Genomic DNA, 15,763 nt, shown 5'->3' with positions numbered 1-15,763 from the left:
GTCAAGCGGGGTGAAGAGTGGGTTATGCCCCAATGATTAGAGCACTTGCCTGGGTCAGGGGACATGCAGTCTGAACTCTCAGGGCGAGGAAAGAACTGAACCTGGGTGTCAGGCATCCTGAGCAAGTGCTGTAACCACTAGGCTCTAGCTGCTCTCAGTATCCATGAGGCCTAGAAACTTGGTTTAAAAACATCTGAAGGCAGGGACTCCCCCTCACCCTGCAACTGCAGAAGCCGGGGCTTTGACCTAAACACCAGTTGTGAGACTCCTGATTTTATCAGGAGTTAACAGAGTTAACAGTTCCTTGGGACTGAGCAAAGAGCTTAACAGCAGCAGTATGCATCACCCATTAATCCCTTTCACAAACCTAGGTCAGGCCTCCCTTTTGCTAGGGAGGGTCACTCTGTTGTCAGCTGGAGGAAGAATATCTCCTGGTTTTTCACTTATGGGCAATTCCTATCCCAGTTGCCTGATTCCTCTGGGACCCTAAAACAGAAACATTGCCTGCTCGTTTGTGAAACCATTTACTTATTTATTTTTAAATGTTGTGTCTCGGGCCAAATCAGTTCCTAAGCCCATCGACAGAGCAGCGCTCAGCTGCTCAGGTCTGTGTGATGTTACCACCAGCAAGTATCCTACCTCCCAGACTCATCATCAGTCTTGGGTTTCAGATACTCCCAAATCCATGGCAGGCATCCTACATGCAAGTCCCAAGCCCAGAGGCCTTGGGGTTCAGATTCCCCTAGTCTCGCTTGCCCCCAGCCAGAAGGCCGTAGGAGCAAGCTATAGGGACAGCCTGAGAGCAATTGCTTATTGCCACAAAGGTAGCTGAGATCCTCCCATTGGGAGGCTATGGTAGACTCTCATAGGGGTGCCCGTCCGCAGTGCAATGGGCACATCTCTTTTCTCCAGCCATGCTTTGGTCACTGGAGGGATGGTGGCAACAGGGCCCTTGATGTCTTGGGGAAGGAAGTGTGCAGTGGCAAAACCCTTTCAGCCTGGGAACAGAAGAGGCAAGCGCCCCACTAGTTTCTTGGTAGAGAGAAGCAAGGTGATGTGTAGCCCCAGCTCTTTATTCAGGACATAAGGACTCTTTCCTTTCCTCTCTGCCCTTAGCTGTGAGGTGCGGCCGGGACCGGAGTTCCTCACCAGATCCTACCTGTTTTACTCCAACCGCCTGTTCAAGGCCTATCAATTCTACTACCGGGACCCATTCTGCCGGGACCCCTCCTACTCCCTGGTCATCAAAGGCAAACTCCGGCTGCGCCAGGCCTCCTGGATCACCCGAGGGGCCACTGAGGCAGATTACCACCTGCACAAAGTGGGCATTGTTTTTCACAGCCAAAGGGCCATGCAAGAGATTGCTGCTCGGGTCAACCAGACCTCAGGAGGAGGCTGCAAGGGATTCCTGCCACCTGGACGGTCCTGGGCTCCGGGGGCCCTCTATGAGCTGCTGAGTGCCAAGACAGAGCGAGATTGCACGGCAGCCCTCGGTTTTGCAATGCATGAACTCAGCCTGGTGCGGGTGGAGAAGCATTACCAGCCCCTGCTCCAGCCTCAGCAGGCAGGCAGCAGGGTAGTGGAGGAGCTGTATTTAGGGGACATTCACACCGAGTGGTCCGAGAGGCTCCATTATCGACCGACGGGGTATCAACGCCCTATGCAGAGCGCTATGGTAAGCACATTGCATCTTCCCAGTTCGTACTAGAAACTCCAGCTCAGCTTCCCCACAGCTCCTTCATTGGAGGAGCATGTCCATCAGCCCCGGGAAGGGTCCCTCAAGATCATAAGCATGCACGCAAAGCAAAGGAAAGAAACAGAGGTGGAGCAGGGAGGGCAGCGAACCTGCCCAGAAAAGGCAAACAGGGTGCCAGGCGTGCTCAGAGGCCTAACCACAAAAGTAAGTGCTTGGTTGTATGTAGATCTGGCACACTTCTGCACCGAGAACTTGGCCCTTGAAAGTACGCAGGTCCAGGCAGCATAGTGAAAAACCATATGGGAACAGCCCTGTATTGGCAGGGGCATGGAGCTAATAGGTTTTCTTTAGCTTCTCTGTTTCCATCAGAAATGCAGACTCAGATCCTGCACCAAGGTTAGTGAAAATATCAAGTCCCACAGCATTACAAGCTCCCTGCACTGCTGTTTGTCTTGTGTCCCTCATTTCAGTTCTTTGTCCTGTCCTTCAGGTTGAAAGAGGAATGAGGAAACAAGCATCGCCCATTAAATCATTATTCCTCAACGTAATGCCATTAGAAGAGGAAATTGCCCTGAATACAATTATGTTATTACGCAGAAATCAAACTTTCACTCTGACATAAATAAAATTAAACAGCAGGCTTAGTTTCTTTTTATTTTTTGCCAGCACGCTGGTTCACTTCCAGAAAAATGTATTTTTATCTAAATCATAACAAATCAATTCCGAAATGTGATTGAGCAGTGAGATGGGGAGAAAAACCTTAGTGAACATTACCAGATGGAACAGAAGTAACCCAAATAAAAGGCTTGCTAGGAAGGGAAGGGAAGGGCTGGGGGTAAGGGAAGCTTCCACCCCCAATACTGCAACTTCAGAGAGAAAAAGAAAGGCATAAAATGACAAACCTCGAAGTAACATGCGTGGATTGGTATGAACTTGTGTTATCTTAGGCCAAAACCATGTCCGTGAGCTAAGCCAGATGATAAACAAAGATTTTTAAAAGTTAATTTAAAACCAAGCCTCAGATGTCGAAATTCACTTTCTGAATATAGTTCTGCAATTAATCAGCTAACAGCTCTCCAAAACTCACCAACACATGATGTCATTACTTGGGGATAATTAGGAGCTGCCAAATATTAGAAATAACTTCATGTGACTGGTTTTGACAACTAAGACTTTTTAGCTTCCCATCTGTAGCGTTAATTTGGCTGGACATTTTTTTTAATGAACTTGCATGCAACATTAGTTTGCGCTCATAGGAGAGTCCTGCAGCCTCACTAGAAGCTATTTTTTAACCTGCTATGGGGGAATACCATCTTTACTCCTTTAAATCTGTATCTGTTTTAAAGTAACCCATTCTCCCAAATTACCTTCCATTATCAAAGAATTTCCTGTCTACAGAGAATATAGATTTGCCAACTTCTGGGATTATTTATCCATAATGTACTATATACTGTCAACACTCATTAACATGACAGTAGCAGTAAAGCAAGCTGAAAATGACTAAATTGCAGCAGACTCCAATCAACTTGCCTGTAAATTACCCACCCTCCTGTTAACTACCAAGTTATTTAACCTTGTTCCATACAAACAGTTCAGTAAAGACTAGCTGGCATTTCAGAAATGATCAAATGTTATGACACTGGTTATTTGAAAAAGATCAGTCACTATATACTATAATATTTTTTCCACAAAATCCATAGAAAATAGGTTTCAGCACTGCACCAGCAGCTCTTAGAGAATTAGAATTAGACATAAGGGCAGGTTTGTCTTGGAGGCTTGGAAAGACTCGGATCGCAGGGGGCCCCTTCAAAATCAAGCGTGGCTGGGTCTGCGTTCTTTGGTAGGAGCTTTTCTTTAGGGCCTCCTATACGCTAATCTGCAGCTCTGTTTCTTTCCACATGCATCTTGGCCCATCTTCTACTCCTGAAACATGCATGCACATACGTCTCCAAAGACAGAATCCAGCTTATTCCGCCTTGTGTCCCCTTGAATAACTGTGGTTTGGGGGTGCTTCCCTGCAGCTCACTGAACTATATAGACCTATTTGCTGCTCATTCTTCCCTGGTGCAATGCTGTGGACCTCTATGGAGTTGCCCCAGGGATGGGGGACTTTGGTCCATTGCTGTTTGAATATTTGGGCTGGGTTTTGCATTTCATTTCCTTGCATTATCTTTCATTTGTCCAACAGCATCACGTGCATCCTTGCCCTGCTTGTGGGATCATATACCGGTCTGACGAGCACCGACCGCCTGTCCTGCCTGCCAGAGCCGAGCTGCCGGTGCAGTTGAGCGGCAGATGGGTGAGCACTCAGTGCGAGGTCCGGCCAGCGGTGCTTTTTCTTACCAGGTACTTCATATTCCACGGCAGCAATCGTAGCTGGGAAGGCTATTACTATCACTACTCCGACCCACTCTGCAGACAGCCGACCTTCACCATCTACGCATCTGGACATTACACCAAGGGCATCCCGTCTGCCAAAGTGAGAGGTGGCACCGATCTAGCCTTTAAAGTGACCCATGCTCGGGTTACACCCATGGATCAGGTCACAGTGACTATGCTAAACTCCTCTGCACCGGGAAGCTGCGGAGAGGCTGGTTCTTGGAGCGCTGGGCTGGAACAGGATATAACACCCACGAACGGATGTTTGACTCTGGGCATCAAGCTGCCTCACGTGGAGTACGAGCTTTTTAAAACAGAGCAGGATGTGAAAGATCGCAGCCTGTTGTTTATTGGTGAAAGGCCCACAGATGGGTCCAGTCCGGACAGACCTGACAAGCGGCCCACTTCTTACCAGGCACCTCTCATCCAGTGTGCAGGGGCCTCAGGGACTTTTGCTAGATACATCAGTCCAAACTACGTGGGGAAAGAGGAGACTAACCAAAGCAAAGTGCTAAAACCTCTGCCTGTGGCCTTGGTATTGTTTATAGCACTGCAGTTTGTAACATGGGACTAGGTGGTTCCAGCTGTCTAGTCGTGTGCAGCACATAATGCAGACCGCTTTGGTGCTAAGACAATTTTATATCCTCTTCAGATAAGCACATCGGGAATCAGCTTTGCTTAGATTTGTACACATTTAAAATACGGACAAAGCCAGGGAGTTTCCCCATGTAACGTGCCTTACTACGTATTCTGCCTCCTGTGCACACGTTGCCTTATCTACCCACTTCTGGTCCACACTTAATGTGGCAACATGGAGGCATTGCAAATTGTGTCAAGTCATTTAGCAATATAAAGAATACAGGTTATATAAATTAGAATTGCCATCACTGCTTGTAGCTTTCAGCATTTGCTAGGATATAACCGAGAGCTGTGTTCAGACCAGATGTCCAAAAGCTGGCTGGTCAGTCTCCTTGAAGCTAAGTAGTATTTTTACCCTCACTTGCTGTTCCTAGAAGCTCAAATACCCAGCTTCAGCAAGAGCCCTGGGCCGCTGGTAGCAAACCATGCCTATCCCACTTTATATATGCACATACACCTATGCCAGAAGAGATGGGATGTAGTGACGCATAAGAATTCAGAGCGGGTTGCTTTCTGCTCACGTGTACATGGAAAGCGTTCCACTCCGAGTGCTGCCTGACAGCCTCCATCGAGTGCTCTCACAGAGGGAAGGGCTCTGGTAACAAACTGAGGCCATCCCTGCAGTCCTCAGGCACACAGATAGTTTTTCCAACCACTCATTCCCAGGCTCTGGGCTACAAGGATTCCAGTTCACTTCTGTTTATAAGCTAACAACAGTTCAGAGAGTGGTGATCCCACATCCCTTTCTGCTCCTACTTTTGCTAAGTCACTTTATGCCAACTAGGCCAGGTTTGGGGTCACACCGATCCCACGTGTCATATTGTTGCCTTGTCTAATAGTCTGCAACATGGCCAGCCCATTTATGACTCTCTCATCCTGTACTATGCAAACCCCAGCCTACATGCACAAGCAAACTTACAGCCATCATCTCCTTGGGCCACCTGTTTTTACACCCCTCACTTTAGCAAAACCCCTATAGCTTACTGGCCCAACCCTTAATGAGAGCCTTCAGTCTGAATCACAAAAATGACATTTCCACCTATGTGCAAGTCTAAGGGTGCTTTATAAAGCTGACACAAGCATGAGGGAGAGTTTTATAATCGGAAAGCATCATCGGGTCCTGGCTGTTTACCAGCTGCCAAGTGAATGAGGCATGGAATTATATTCCCTATCCTACTGCAGCAAAGAGGCATTTAGCTAACTTGGAGAAGACACCACATGATAGCTAAATCCTCTCTCACAAAGGATCTTTTTTAAATCTGCTAGGCAACATCTACATTTTTAATGCTGTATTTACAAAAACTGCATCTTGTACTTTAGGTAATTTATGGGTTTTATAATGTATAAATACTTGGGTGGGGGGGCGGCTTTGTACGTTAACAATTGATCCAAATGAGATGCCTTAACAGTTTGTATGATTGTGGTTTAAAGGCTATCATGTTCCTGTCACAGAAAAAATATAACCTTGTACATAAACACCTGTACATCTTCCCAAGCTTGTTTTTTTAAAGGTTGTTGTGTAGTTTTTAAAAGGTTGTCGTGTAGTGTTGTCTGCTGTAACGGAAGTCTCCAAGGACAAACTCACATGTTTAAAGAGGAACTGGACCAGCCATAATGCAATGACTATAAATTTATTAGATTTTGTTTCTCTTGCATGCACAGGAAATTTTACATTCTGCCCAGCCACACTGGCATATCAAAGTAGAAAGTCATTTCATACTCGCTCTCCTTCCCCCAAGATGTCTGGATGCTCTTTTCTTGCTGGGGTTTGAGGATTAGAATTGTTAAGCCAGTCTCACCTTCTTTTGAACAGGATTGTAAAATTGGGTGAACCGAGTGGTAAGTCCTGGAACGGTGTAGCTGAAAGTCAGCTGTGCCATATCCCCGTCCAAGCATTCACTGTTCAGCGCCTTCAACAGATCAGTGTCCCCCCAGAGCAGGCTGGCCCACCAATGCACCTGTGACTTAGGCTGCTGCCATTTGAATTCACCAAACCTCCACTTCCCCTTCAACATCCAGGGGGTCCCTTGGTGGTCTTCATTCTAAAACAGCAGACCAAGCCTGAGGATGTTTCCTTGAAAACTTGACGAACATCTAATCTGAGCTGGTAAAGGAAGTTCTGAATTTTAGCTCAAAGAGAGGGGTTTTATGCAAATACCTTATGCAAATACCACATCACTTGCACTCTCAATCAACATTTTTGTCAGATTTGATGCTACGCTGGAGGGCATGGTGTAGAAACCTGGTCAGTCAGAACATCTGAGGTCCTCTTTGGCATGGCGACAAGACTAATTACATAACAGCTCTACAAAGTACTCATCACGACCATCTCCACCATTTTTCCCACTGGTTTTATATTCCCAGTACTTTATGTTGAATGGCTAACTTCACTGAACCAATGCGTCCAAGTTGGCTTTTAGCACAGGTGTGATGGGGAAATCAGTTTTTCTGGCCTTTTGCAAGAATTCCCAGTTTTAATTCACTGGTTTTTAGTCTTATTTTTCCCTCCCCTATTTTGCTCAGAGCTGGCCTTGGCTTTGCCCTCTTGCTGCCCCACGTGTATATGATGGTAACTGATGTCGTCCTCCGCCCACTGAAAACGATGAGGCTGAGATTTGGGGAATTGCACAACAGAAGGCAAACCCAGGGGACTGGAGCCAGTGGCCCAGCAGGCTCCTTCCAGCGCTGTGTTCCTATGAATCCCCAGGCAACCACCCACTTCCAGCCCAGTGATGACTTTATCTTTACAACAAGGCTCAAAATAGAATCCCCTCAGCCGGGCACACTACCTTTAGTGTCTGAAGTAGCCAGAGCTCATGGAAAACCACAATGGGGACTGGTTCCTTTAATCCAAACAGAAGTAGCTGGTTTCTGGCTCTCCCAGGTTTGCTCATAGTTTGCCTCAGCTTTGTCCTCCTGGAGCAATCACCTATTGCAGGCCATGTTTGGTAGGGAGAGAGGAGGATGTCTGAGGCATATTGCAGGCCATGTTTGGTAGGGAGAGAGGAACATGTCTGAGGCCCCCATCCATAGGTAGGCAGGGAGGTACTGGCTAAACATGCCTGGAAAATTCCTACGTGAATGTTAACGCTTCATGTCTCAAGATGCTTTGTGCATCCCAGCTCTCCGTTAAACAAGGCCACAATGCATTTTTCTTTTTATTCCACATGCAGCCTTTGCTTTCTGCATTAACGGGTTCACACGGAGTCTTTTGTGCCTTCTCCAGCAGCTATTTATAAAAGCTGCCTTTGCAAATCCCTGTGCTTCCAGCAGTGGATGTAAACAGTCATTCTGGGCTGAAACTTGCCGGACAAGTCCTTAATCCAGGATCTATTTTCTTCCTTGCCTCTTCAATTAAAAATAACGACTTGTCTCTGTCAATTGGCTATTTACAACTTCTGTTTTTAACTTGCTTGGTAAAGCATTGTGCATTCTTGGGGTTCCCACGTGTTTCTCAAATTAAAACCAACCACAAACGTGTTACAGTAAACAAGCCTGAGCACTTCCAGATCGATTTGCATTGCCGAGAAAAGCTGCGACCATGTGCGCGGAGTCTTGGTGTTCTGTTTGTAAGAAATGTTACACTACCCGTGGTCAGAGCGCACGTTACTGCCCTTTAATACCGAAGCAATGGATACAAAGGTTTACGCAGCTTCGTAACATAGAGCCAGTCAAAGGAATGAAGCTATAACACAGGCTGTCTCTCTTATTAGGGCCAGACAGAGCAGGACCACGCACCTGAGTCTTCCATGTCCTTAGTGAGGTTCCGAATTATTGGCAGGTTTCTCTATGGTTTACACCAGACATCCCATCCCATCCCAGACCTGGGACACACTATTGTGTCTGTACCTTGAGCTGGTCACATCCTTGTGCTCTGCCTCAAGTTTCCCTGTCTGTACAACGGGGACAATGAAAATGACCTCTGCCAAGTGCTCTGGAATAACCAAGCACTTACTGTTATTACTAGCTCCTGGCAGAAGTTTAGTTTAAACTGATACATGCCTATGCAGTTTTGGCTTTGAGAAATCAGCACTTCTAACAAAGATAGTCTCTATCAGAAACCAGATCTTTCATAGGAAAAAAAAAAATACAACACAAAACCTGCTAGCAGTTATGATGCTGGACTTGGGTTCACATTCCTAATGCCATCACAGACCTAATGAACAATCTGATCTCGATAGATACCTCTTGGACACCACTGCAGTGCAAACCGTGCAGGTGGGCATGTCCGTGCACAGATGCACAAGTATAATAGAAAACTTGACTGGTTAATGTTGGATTTCAAAACTACAATTTATCCAGTAGTCTTCAGCAGGCAGGCAGGAAGAGAGAGAGACAACCAGGTAAGTGCCAAATGCACCCAAATGCTGAATAGGCTGGTGGGGAGGAGTCTCCAAATGCAGTGAATGGGTGGGGAACAGCTGCTATTTTGTACACACCTCTCCTAGCCCTCTGCATTCCTTACACAACAAGAAGTTCATTACAGATTTCCAGGAAAGGAGCCACCTTTATTCTTTGTCCTATACAGCCTCAAGTGCCCTGAAGGGTCTTGGATTATAACACCCTTGATTAGAATAATGCCTCTGAAGAAACAGGACAAGGCAGAGGCCTCTTGAGCTGCAGAGCTGATCACTAAGAAGTTTCTTCCAGGTCTGCAGTCCCAGGGCAGGTGTGAAACTATTCCTTCTCTGCCATACTTACAAATCCCTCCCACCCAAAGGTCATTAATGGTAGCAAAAAATATCAAAGATCCTCAACATGTCTCATTAAGACTCCATTTTCAGTTGTTTGTAAGTTGGCTAAACTTTAGCTTGATTGAATTTTCACATATCACGCGTCTGCCTCTATTGGGCAGATGGCTTAATTTCGGGGGTGAAATTTCAGCGAAAACAATTCAGTTGTTTCCAAGAACGAGGCTACAGGAAAAACCAAATCACTTGCCCCGGTTCAATAGATCTGGGGAGCCTTTTCAAGGAACTGCTCTACTGTTTGGTTTGAGAGGGTGGCCTGCGTCTTTTGCCAGCCTCATAAGAATTCACCCAAATTCGATCGATTTACAAACCTTTGGGGAAACAAAATAACCAGCATGCACTGGCTTAGTAGAAGCTCCTAGAAGTTTAGCAGTTTTGGTTCCTAAGGTTTCATCCTTCCTGAATGCGACTAGGCCTCATCTCTACTGGTGTTGTCATCTGACAACCGAGCATGCTCCAGCCCTGGGCTATGGGGCCAGGTTAGAGGATGGGAGGAGAAAAGTCAAAAAGATTTTACTTGAGATTGTTGATCTAAGCTAGGATACAGCTGGACACAAGAGCTGGCAGCAGGGATGTGGTCTTTACTGTGTTCCCAGTTACCCTACAGCTGGCACCCAGATGGCACAGAGGAGAGGAAGGGGGAAGCCCTCACTTGAGTGCTGACAATGTGAAGGCCACAGGGAGGGAAAGGAGTAGGCTGGGAGAGTGAATCTAGTGAGGCTGGGGGCCTGACAGGAAGACAGGATTGGGCTTGGTGTGGGAGACTTGACTAGGTGGAAATGTTGACTGCGACTAGGAACCAGACATGGATCTGACCCAGAGCCAGAGTCCCAGAGATACAGCATCATGTGGGATGCAGAGTCAAAAAAGTGGCAGGTGAGGAGAGAAGAGCTCAGGGAGAAAAGCAGCTTAGCAGGCAGTGCGGGGAAGAGACAGATAAGACAAGGAGCTGGAAGGGCAAGAAAATGCAGACAAGTTCTGCTGGGGCAGGGACCAGAACTAGGATGTGAAGGCTGAAGAACAGGACAAGGCATGGGAATGAGACATGAGTGGGAAAGGGACAGGACAGAAGAGTCTGGGCCTGGTGGTGCACACTGCCTTACAGAGCCTGGCACCGAACAAATATCCTCAAATCTCACCCCTACCCCGCCTGTGAAACCCACTGGCCAAAATAGCTCCCAAATGCTGTTCAAGCAGAGGACGATTGCTGACGACAGCACTGCCATCAATTTTACTTACTCCTGGATCGATTTAGAGGTTTCACTTGCCTTTAAATAAATAAATAAATAAATAAATAAATAAAATCCTAGACACCAGAGACACAGGACTACATTAAAAACAAAACACAATGTTGCAAAGACGAGCACTTGCAAGCCAGAAGGTGCCAAGAATCTGGTCGTACCAGCAACTATAATTCAGCCTCTTTGTACATGATTGATACCGTGTCTCTAGATCATGTAATTAAAGAGTGCATCACAAGCCAGATGCACAAAGGGGCGGCATTAAATGTAGGCATTGCGTGTGTAATTATATAATAGGAACTCTGCCAGCCCGCATGGGAGTTTTAGGAAGCCTTTCTAGCCCTCCTGTGGGTTTCTTCACAGAAGAGGAAGCTCTGGGTTCAGGATTAGAAGAATCAGAGCACAGCCCTCATTTCTGAAAAGAAGGAAGCATGTCATGTGGACTGTTTCTTGGGCCCTTGCAGCTAGTTTTGAAGAGTGAAAGTTTGAGGAGTATAAGGCTCCTCAAGAAGCAAGAGTTCAAATTCTGGTCTTTTATGCATTAAGTTAAAATGTGAACAGAGATGCCAGATGCACAATATCAGGTGCCGTTATATGGTTTTAATGCATTTTTCCAAAAAAAAAAAAAAAAAAAAAAAAAATCAGTCATTTAATCACACCCTTTATTCCCCTCTCTGGAAAAAAGAAAAAAACCAAAACAAAACAGTATGGCTCACAAAGGATCATGTGATATAGTATCAAAAGCACAATTTGTTTGAGTGAAACAGCAGCCTGTTTCATTTGTATTTATGAGCTGGGTATTATAGTTGATAAGTCTCTCCCAAAACAGAGACTTTACTGTAAACTTGGGTCTGGACTGAAATGCATCTCTTGCTTCTCCTGACTTTTCAAATCCACAGGCAGGTTATTAAGGAAGTGAGGTCTATGGCAAGTAATAGAGTTTATATGAGAACAATTATTTCTGTAAGTATAAAAAGGGTGTTTGCAACAATGCTGAAGTTTTTTATCATACCTACTGTACAACAGATTCCTGGATGGCTGTTATTTATTGAGTTAGGGGGGGAACCCCCCACAAAGAACCCCTTCCTCCCCCCACAAAAACCCTTCAGCTTCAATACATGGTGGGGGAGGGAGGCAGGGGAGGAAGGGGAAGGAAGTCGGCCTATTCATAAAACACCAATTTTATGGTGAAGCTGCTTTGAGCGGCTGAAGCACACAATTACTTTGTTCTTTAAAGCTAATCAAAACAAGTCAATAATGGTACAGTGAACAGTGTCACTTCTGCATCAACATCCATTAGACAAAGTGATTAAATATACATCAGGCTGTTGGTATAGTATAAAGTAATCTTAATTGGGCAGAGTCAAAGGATCAGCCTGCCCTGCTTTAACAATAAATCCTTCTATTTATCTAGCAGCAGCCCCGTATTATTCATGCTGCCATTATGTTCCACTGGCATCTTTTAATTGAGTCAATCTCTAGCAGGGCTAGGTTGTGAACTATGCAAGCACTTGTAGCATGTTGTGCAATAGTTGCTTCTTTTTCCAGCAGTGCCAAGCTGTGGGTTTAGATTAACATTTTTTAATGAGTGAATTCCATTTTTAGCAAACTGTTTCTAATTATGTTGTACAATAAACCCCAACTGCTTCCAAATGCAGTGCTAGACTCAGCTCATCTCTTGCACAAATTATACTGGGGCTTTTCTCTTCATAATAGTATTTCTGAAACCAAAATAAAGAGCTTATATGTTTAAAAGGGCCTTTCAATTCTCCCTTCACCCCTCCAAAATTTAAGGAGCTGCTATAATCTGTTTTCTCCAGCTCACACTGGGATGCCTCTCTTACGGTGCATGATCCAGCATGCTTATGCAAAATGCAAATTTTGACTTAAAATTTTGGTTATTTGTACTTTCCATCCGCAGCTACCACAGTTTAAATACTGAAGAACATGTTGTCTGCATAAAATTCTGGTAATCTATTCCAGTGTTTTAAAGTCAGGATGCTCACCGACTTGCACACACGGATGAGCCTTATTTGTACCAGAGCTGCATGTGCAAATTACTTTCGCTTTGCCAGTTTGTACACACACTTGTGCACTCTTTAGCTGAACCTCCCCATGTGCCCACACCCTGAATTCTTGGAATAATGTCTCAATTCATGTTACCCTAAAAGATCAACATGATTTAATCACTAGTCCTCTCCCAGAGAGTCTGCAAGAGGATTTCAGGCAGGGATACAAACTAAAATTGAAAGAAGGGATCCCTAGCCTTCCACACAGGTGCTGGGAAAGTGCCACAGATGTGAAGTTCAGAACGTGAGCTTCACTTGCCCCCAAAACTAGAGGGTCTATACACTTTGGCCAGTAGATTTCAGCCTGTGTTCTACTGGCAGCACGTTAGTAATATTCCAGGTAAGGGCTCTTCTTATCAAAGCATCTTGTTCGCTAGTTCATGCTTTTAGAACAATTGTCCTCACACGTCCTGTATCCAAGTATCAGTCTGTTCTCAGATGTTTCAGGCCATTATCTGGAGAATAAATTCCAAATTGGAGGCCTCGCTCACACAGGCAGTTGCTACGGTTGAGTGCAGAAATCAAATAATTGACAATGCAAATGGTAACGTCCCAATTTGAAAATGTGGACTTACATGAACAGAGAAGGCCCTTTTCCTACCCTATTTATAGCTGTTGCTACATGTTAAATTGCCTTTCACATAAGTTTTAAGGTGTGTTTGCCAAGGAAAAACACAAAGGGAAAAGATTCCAGGTGTACAGAAGTGGCTTTTTTCCTGGCCCTTACTAAATTCAGTATAAAGACTTCTTTGGGTGAGAGGCACTCAAAAAGTGCTTTTTAAAATAAATTAGTAAAATGGTAGTGACATGGATGCATCATTTAAGCAGCTGTTTACTCATGGCTGGGTGCTGGTCCAGGGGTGAGAAGTTTGTTTACTCATGGCTGGGTGCTGGTCCAGGGGGGAGAAGGGATACATACATATCATGAAGGCCACTTACAAACTCCATGCTTAGTACTGGGCTTCCAAAGAACATGTGGTGCATTAATGTGAGACCGATTCTCTTTCTAAAGGCATTTGATCCAAGTGATAGCATCAATTACAGGAGAACTCCAGGCAGACAGCTTATGGATACATTTCCTCAGTGGAACATGTCTTGTGTGTTACAGAACCCCTGGTGGGCTGACACCATGAGCTTTTGGTCTCAGCAGCTGGAAGACTGTTTCTGAGAACCTGTTGGTTACCAGACAGTTCTGGCTTGTTGCGGCTGCTGGCAGAAGTACCTATGAGCAACCTCGGAGTTCAATAAAAAGTTCCAGCTTTAATTAATGGCGCTGTAAATTAATCTGAGGAGCTTTATTTTCTGATACTGTAGCTCAGCCCTGACTATGGAGCATATTTGTACAAGTCACAGACATTATTAACATACCTGGGGAGCTTATAAAATATAAAAGTAGCTAACCACTTAAGGGTAACGGACTGTATTAAGATGCATTTGTACAGTGACTAGCAAAATGCAGTGGCATGTCTTCTGGGTCCCCAGGCATTACTATTATACAAATGAACTACTAGAAACAACTTTGCTCATAAATTACTTAACATGTTCTAAAGATCACTGTGAGGCACAACCATTAAAAGCAAGCTGTGGATTCAACATGCTTGTGGCTTTCCTTTAAAGTTGTCCACAGCAGTAAAATCAATTTTGATGGATGATAATTTATGTGACAGTTGCTCAGGACATCAGCAAAAACCATCCCCACAAACAAAACCAGCATTCATGCTTGTTCTCCCTGCAATGCTGGCCTGTTTAAAATTTCACTCATGAAGCTGGGTCTGATGGTGAACAAGACAGCCAGAGCATTCCAGAAAGGAGCACAAGCAACAGAGAATCCAGCTGCTGAGAACCTACATTTAGCAGGTCAGATAGTGATCCCACCCACTCGGAACATTTGACAATTCAAATCTCCTTACTCAAGGTTTTTCCACATATGCTGCTCAAAACCATTTGTCTGCTACTATTTACCACTTCTCTTTGAAAGAGAAGTTTTGGTATGCTTCCTGTATTGATCATTTTGGCTGACAGAAGATGGAAAGCTTCAGAAGGCTTCCATTTGCTGCACGTACCGTACGGAAGAAAAAAGGCACAGCTCTTAGATGCTTGCAGCACCCCATCTCATCTCACAGCTACTCTTCTTTCACTTGATTTCTTCTACAAGTACTATTTCCAGCGTTTCTACTAGCTGCTAAAAAGTTGCTTTTCCTCTGCTCTGGGGGGATGGCCTATCTTTAAATCCTTTGTCAGTTGTTTTGGCCATGTTTTCTCCACAGCCATGCATATTAATTAAAACTTGACTAGCAAGAGTAGCACTGCTAAATTCTGCTCATCTGCACTTGTAGGAGAGGCAGCTATTTTTGATGGGCAAGTTAAAAGCCACCTTTAAAAGGCTTTTTTCATTTTGTCAAGGGGACAAATAGATCACATTGATACATTTCTGCTGTAAATACACAGCATTTCAGGAACACCAAAAAAGAGACAAAAAGCCATAAAAAGATCATACTTCCAGATTACAGGATGTTATAGCACACTTCAAACCTGCTGCATTTACAGCACTGGAATGTTAATCTGATGGCTTCTGAAATTGGAATACAGGGAACATGTACGTGCTCAAAATAGAAAGTTCATCTAATGGAGCTTTACCCTGTTCCCATTCAGTAAATAGACATGCTTGGTAATTAGAACGTATTTAAAAATGTAGGTGTACCTTTACTCTCACTTTGGGGAAAAAAAAAAAATCATGCCTATGTAATATTGCAGCCACACAAAATGAAAAACTGCAAGCGTCATCATGGGCACAAACTGTGTTATTCTGAACATAGTTTCCATCCGCCTGATTTTAGCCTGTCAGCCAGTCTTGACAAAAGTTGGAAAGTATGGAACAAACTTACAATATTGCCAGCAATTACTTGATTCCAGAAGCAAGTTTTAGGGTAGTGGCTACAGGCTTTTTCTTTTTAAAAAGGAGTGAATGTGACAAAAGTAACAAAAAAG

At 44.7% G+C, this 15,763-nt stretch overlaps 1 protein-coding gene across 1 annotated transcript in view; it reads left to right on the top strand.

Annotated features, from left to right (window-relative positions):
• The window catches only part of APCDD1L (APC down-regulated 1 like), a 20,618-nt gene extending 14,420 nt beyond the window's left edge, over positions 1-6,198 (top strand). Inside the window, exons 4-5 of the mRNA XM_006024096.3 lie at positions 1,117-1,675; positions 3,885-6,198. Of these exons, the coding sequence (XP_006024158.1) occupies positions 1,117-1,675; positions 3,885-4,649 (1,324 nt within the window). The 3' untranslated portion in view covers positions 4,650-6,198. The remainder of the gene's footprint in view (positions 1-1,116; positions 1,676-3,884) is intronic.
• Positions 6,199-15,763: the final 9,565 nt, after the last annotated feature.

Source organism: Alligator sinensis, unplaced genomic scaffold, assembly GCF_000455745.1.
Source record: "Alligator sinensis unplaced genomic scaffold, ASM45574v1 scaffold970_1, whole genome shotgun sequence".
Classification (NCBI taxonomy): domain Eukaryota; kingdom Metazoa; phylum Chordata; order Crocodylia; family Alligatoridae; genus Alligator; species Alligator sinensis.
This window is presented reverse-complemented; position numbering and strand designations above follow the sequence as displayed.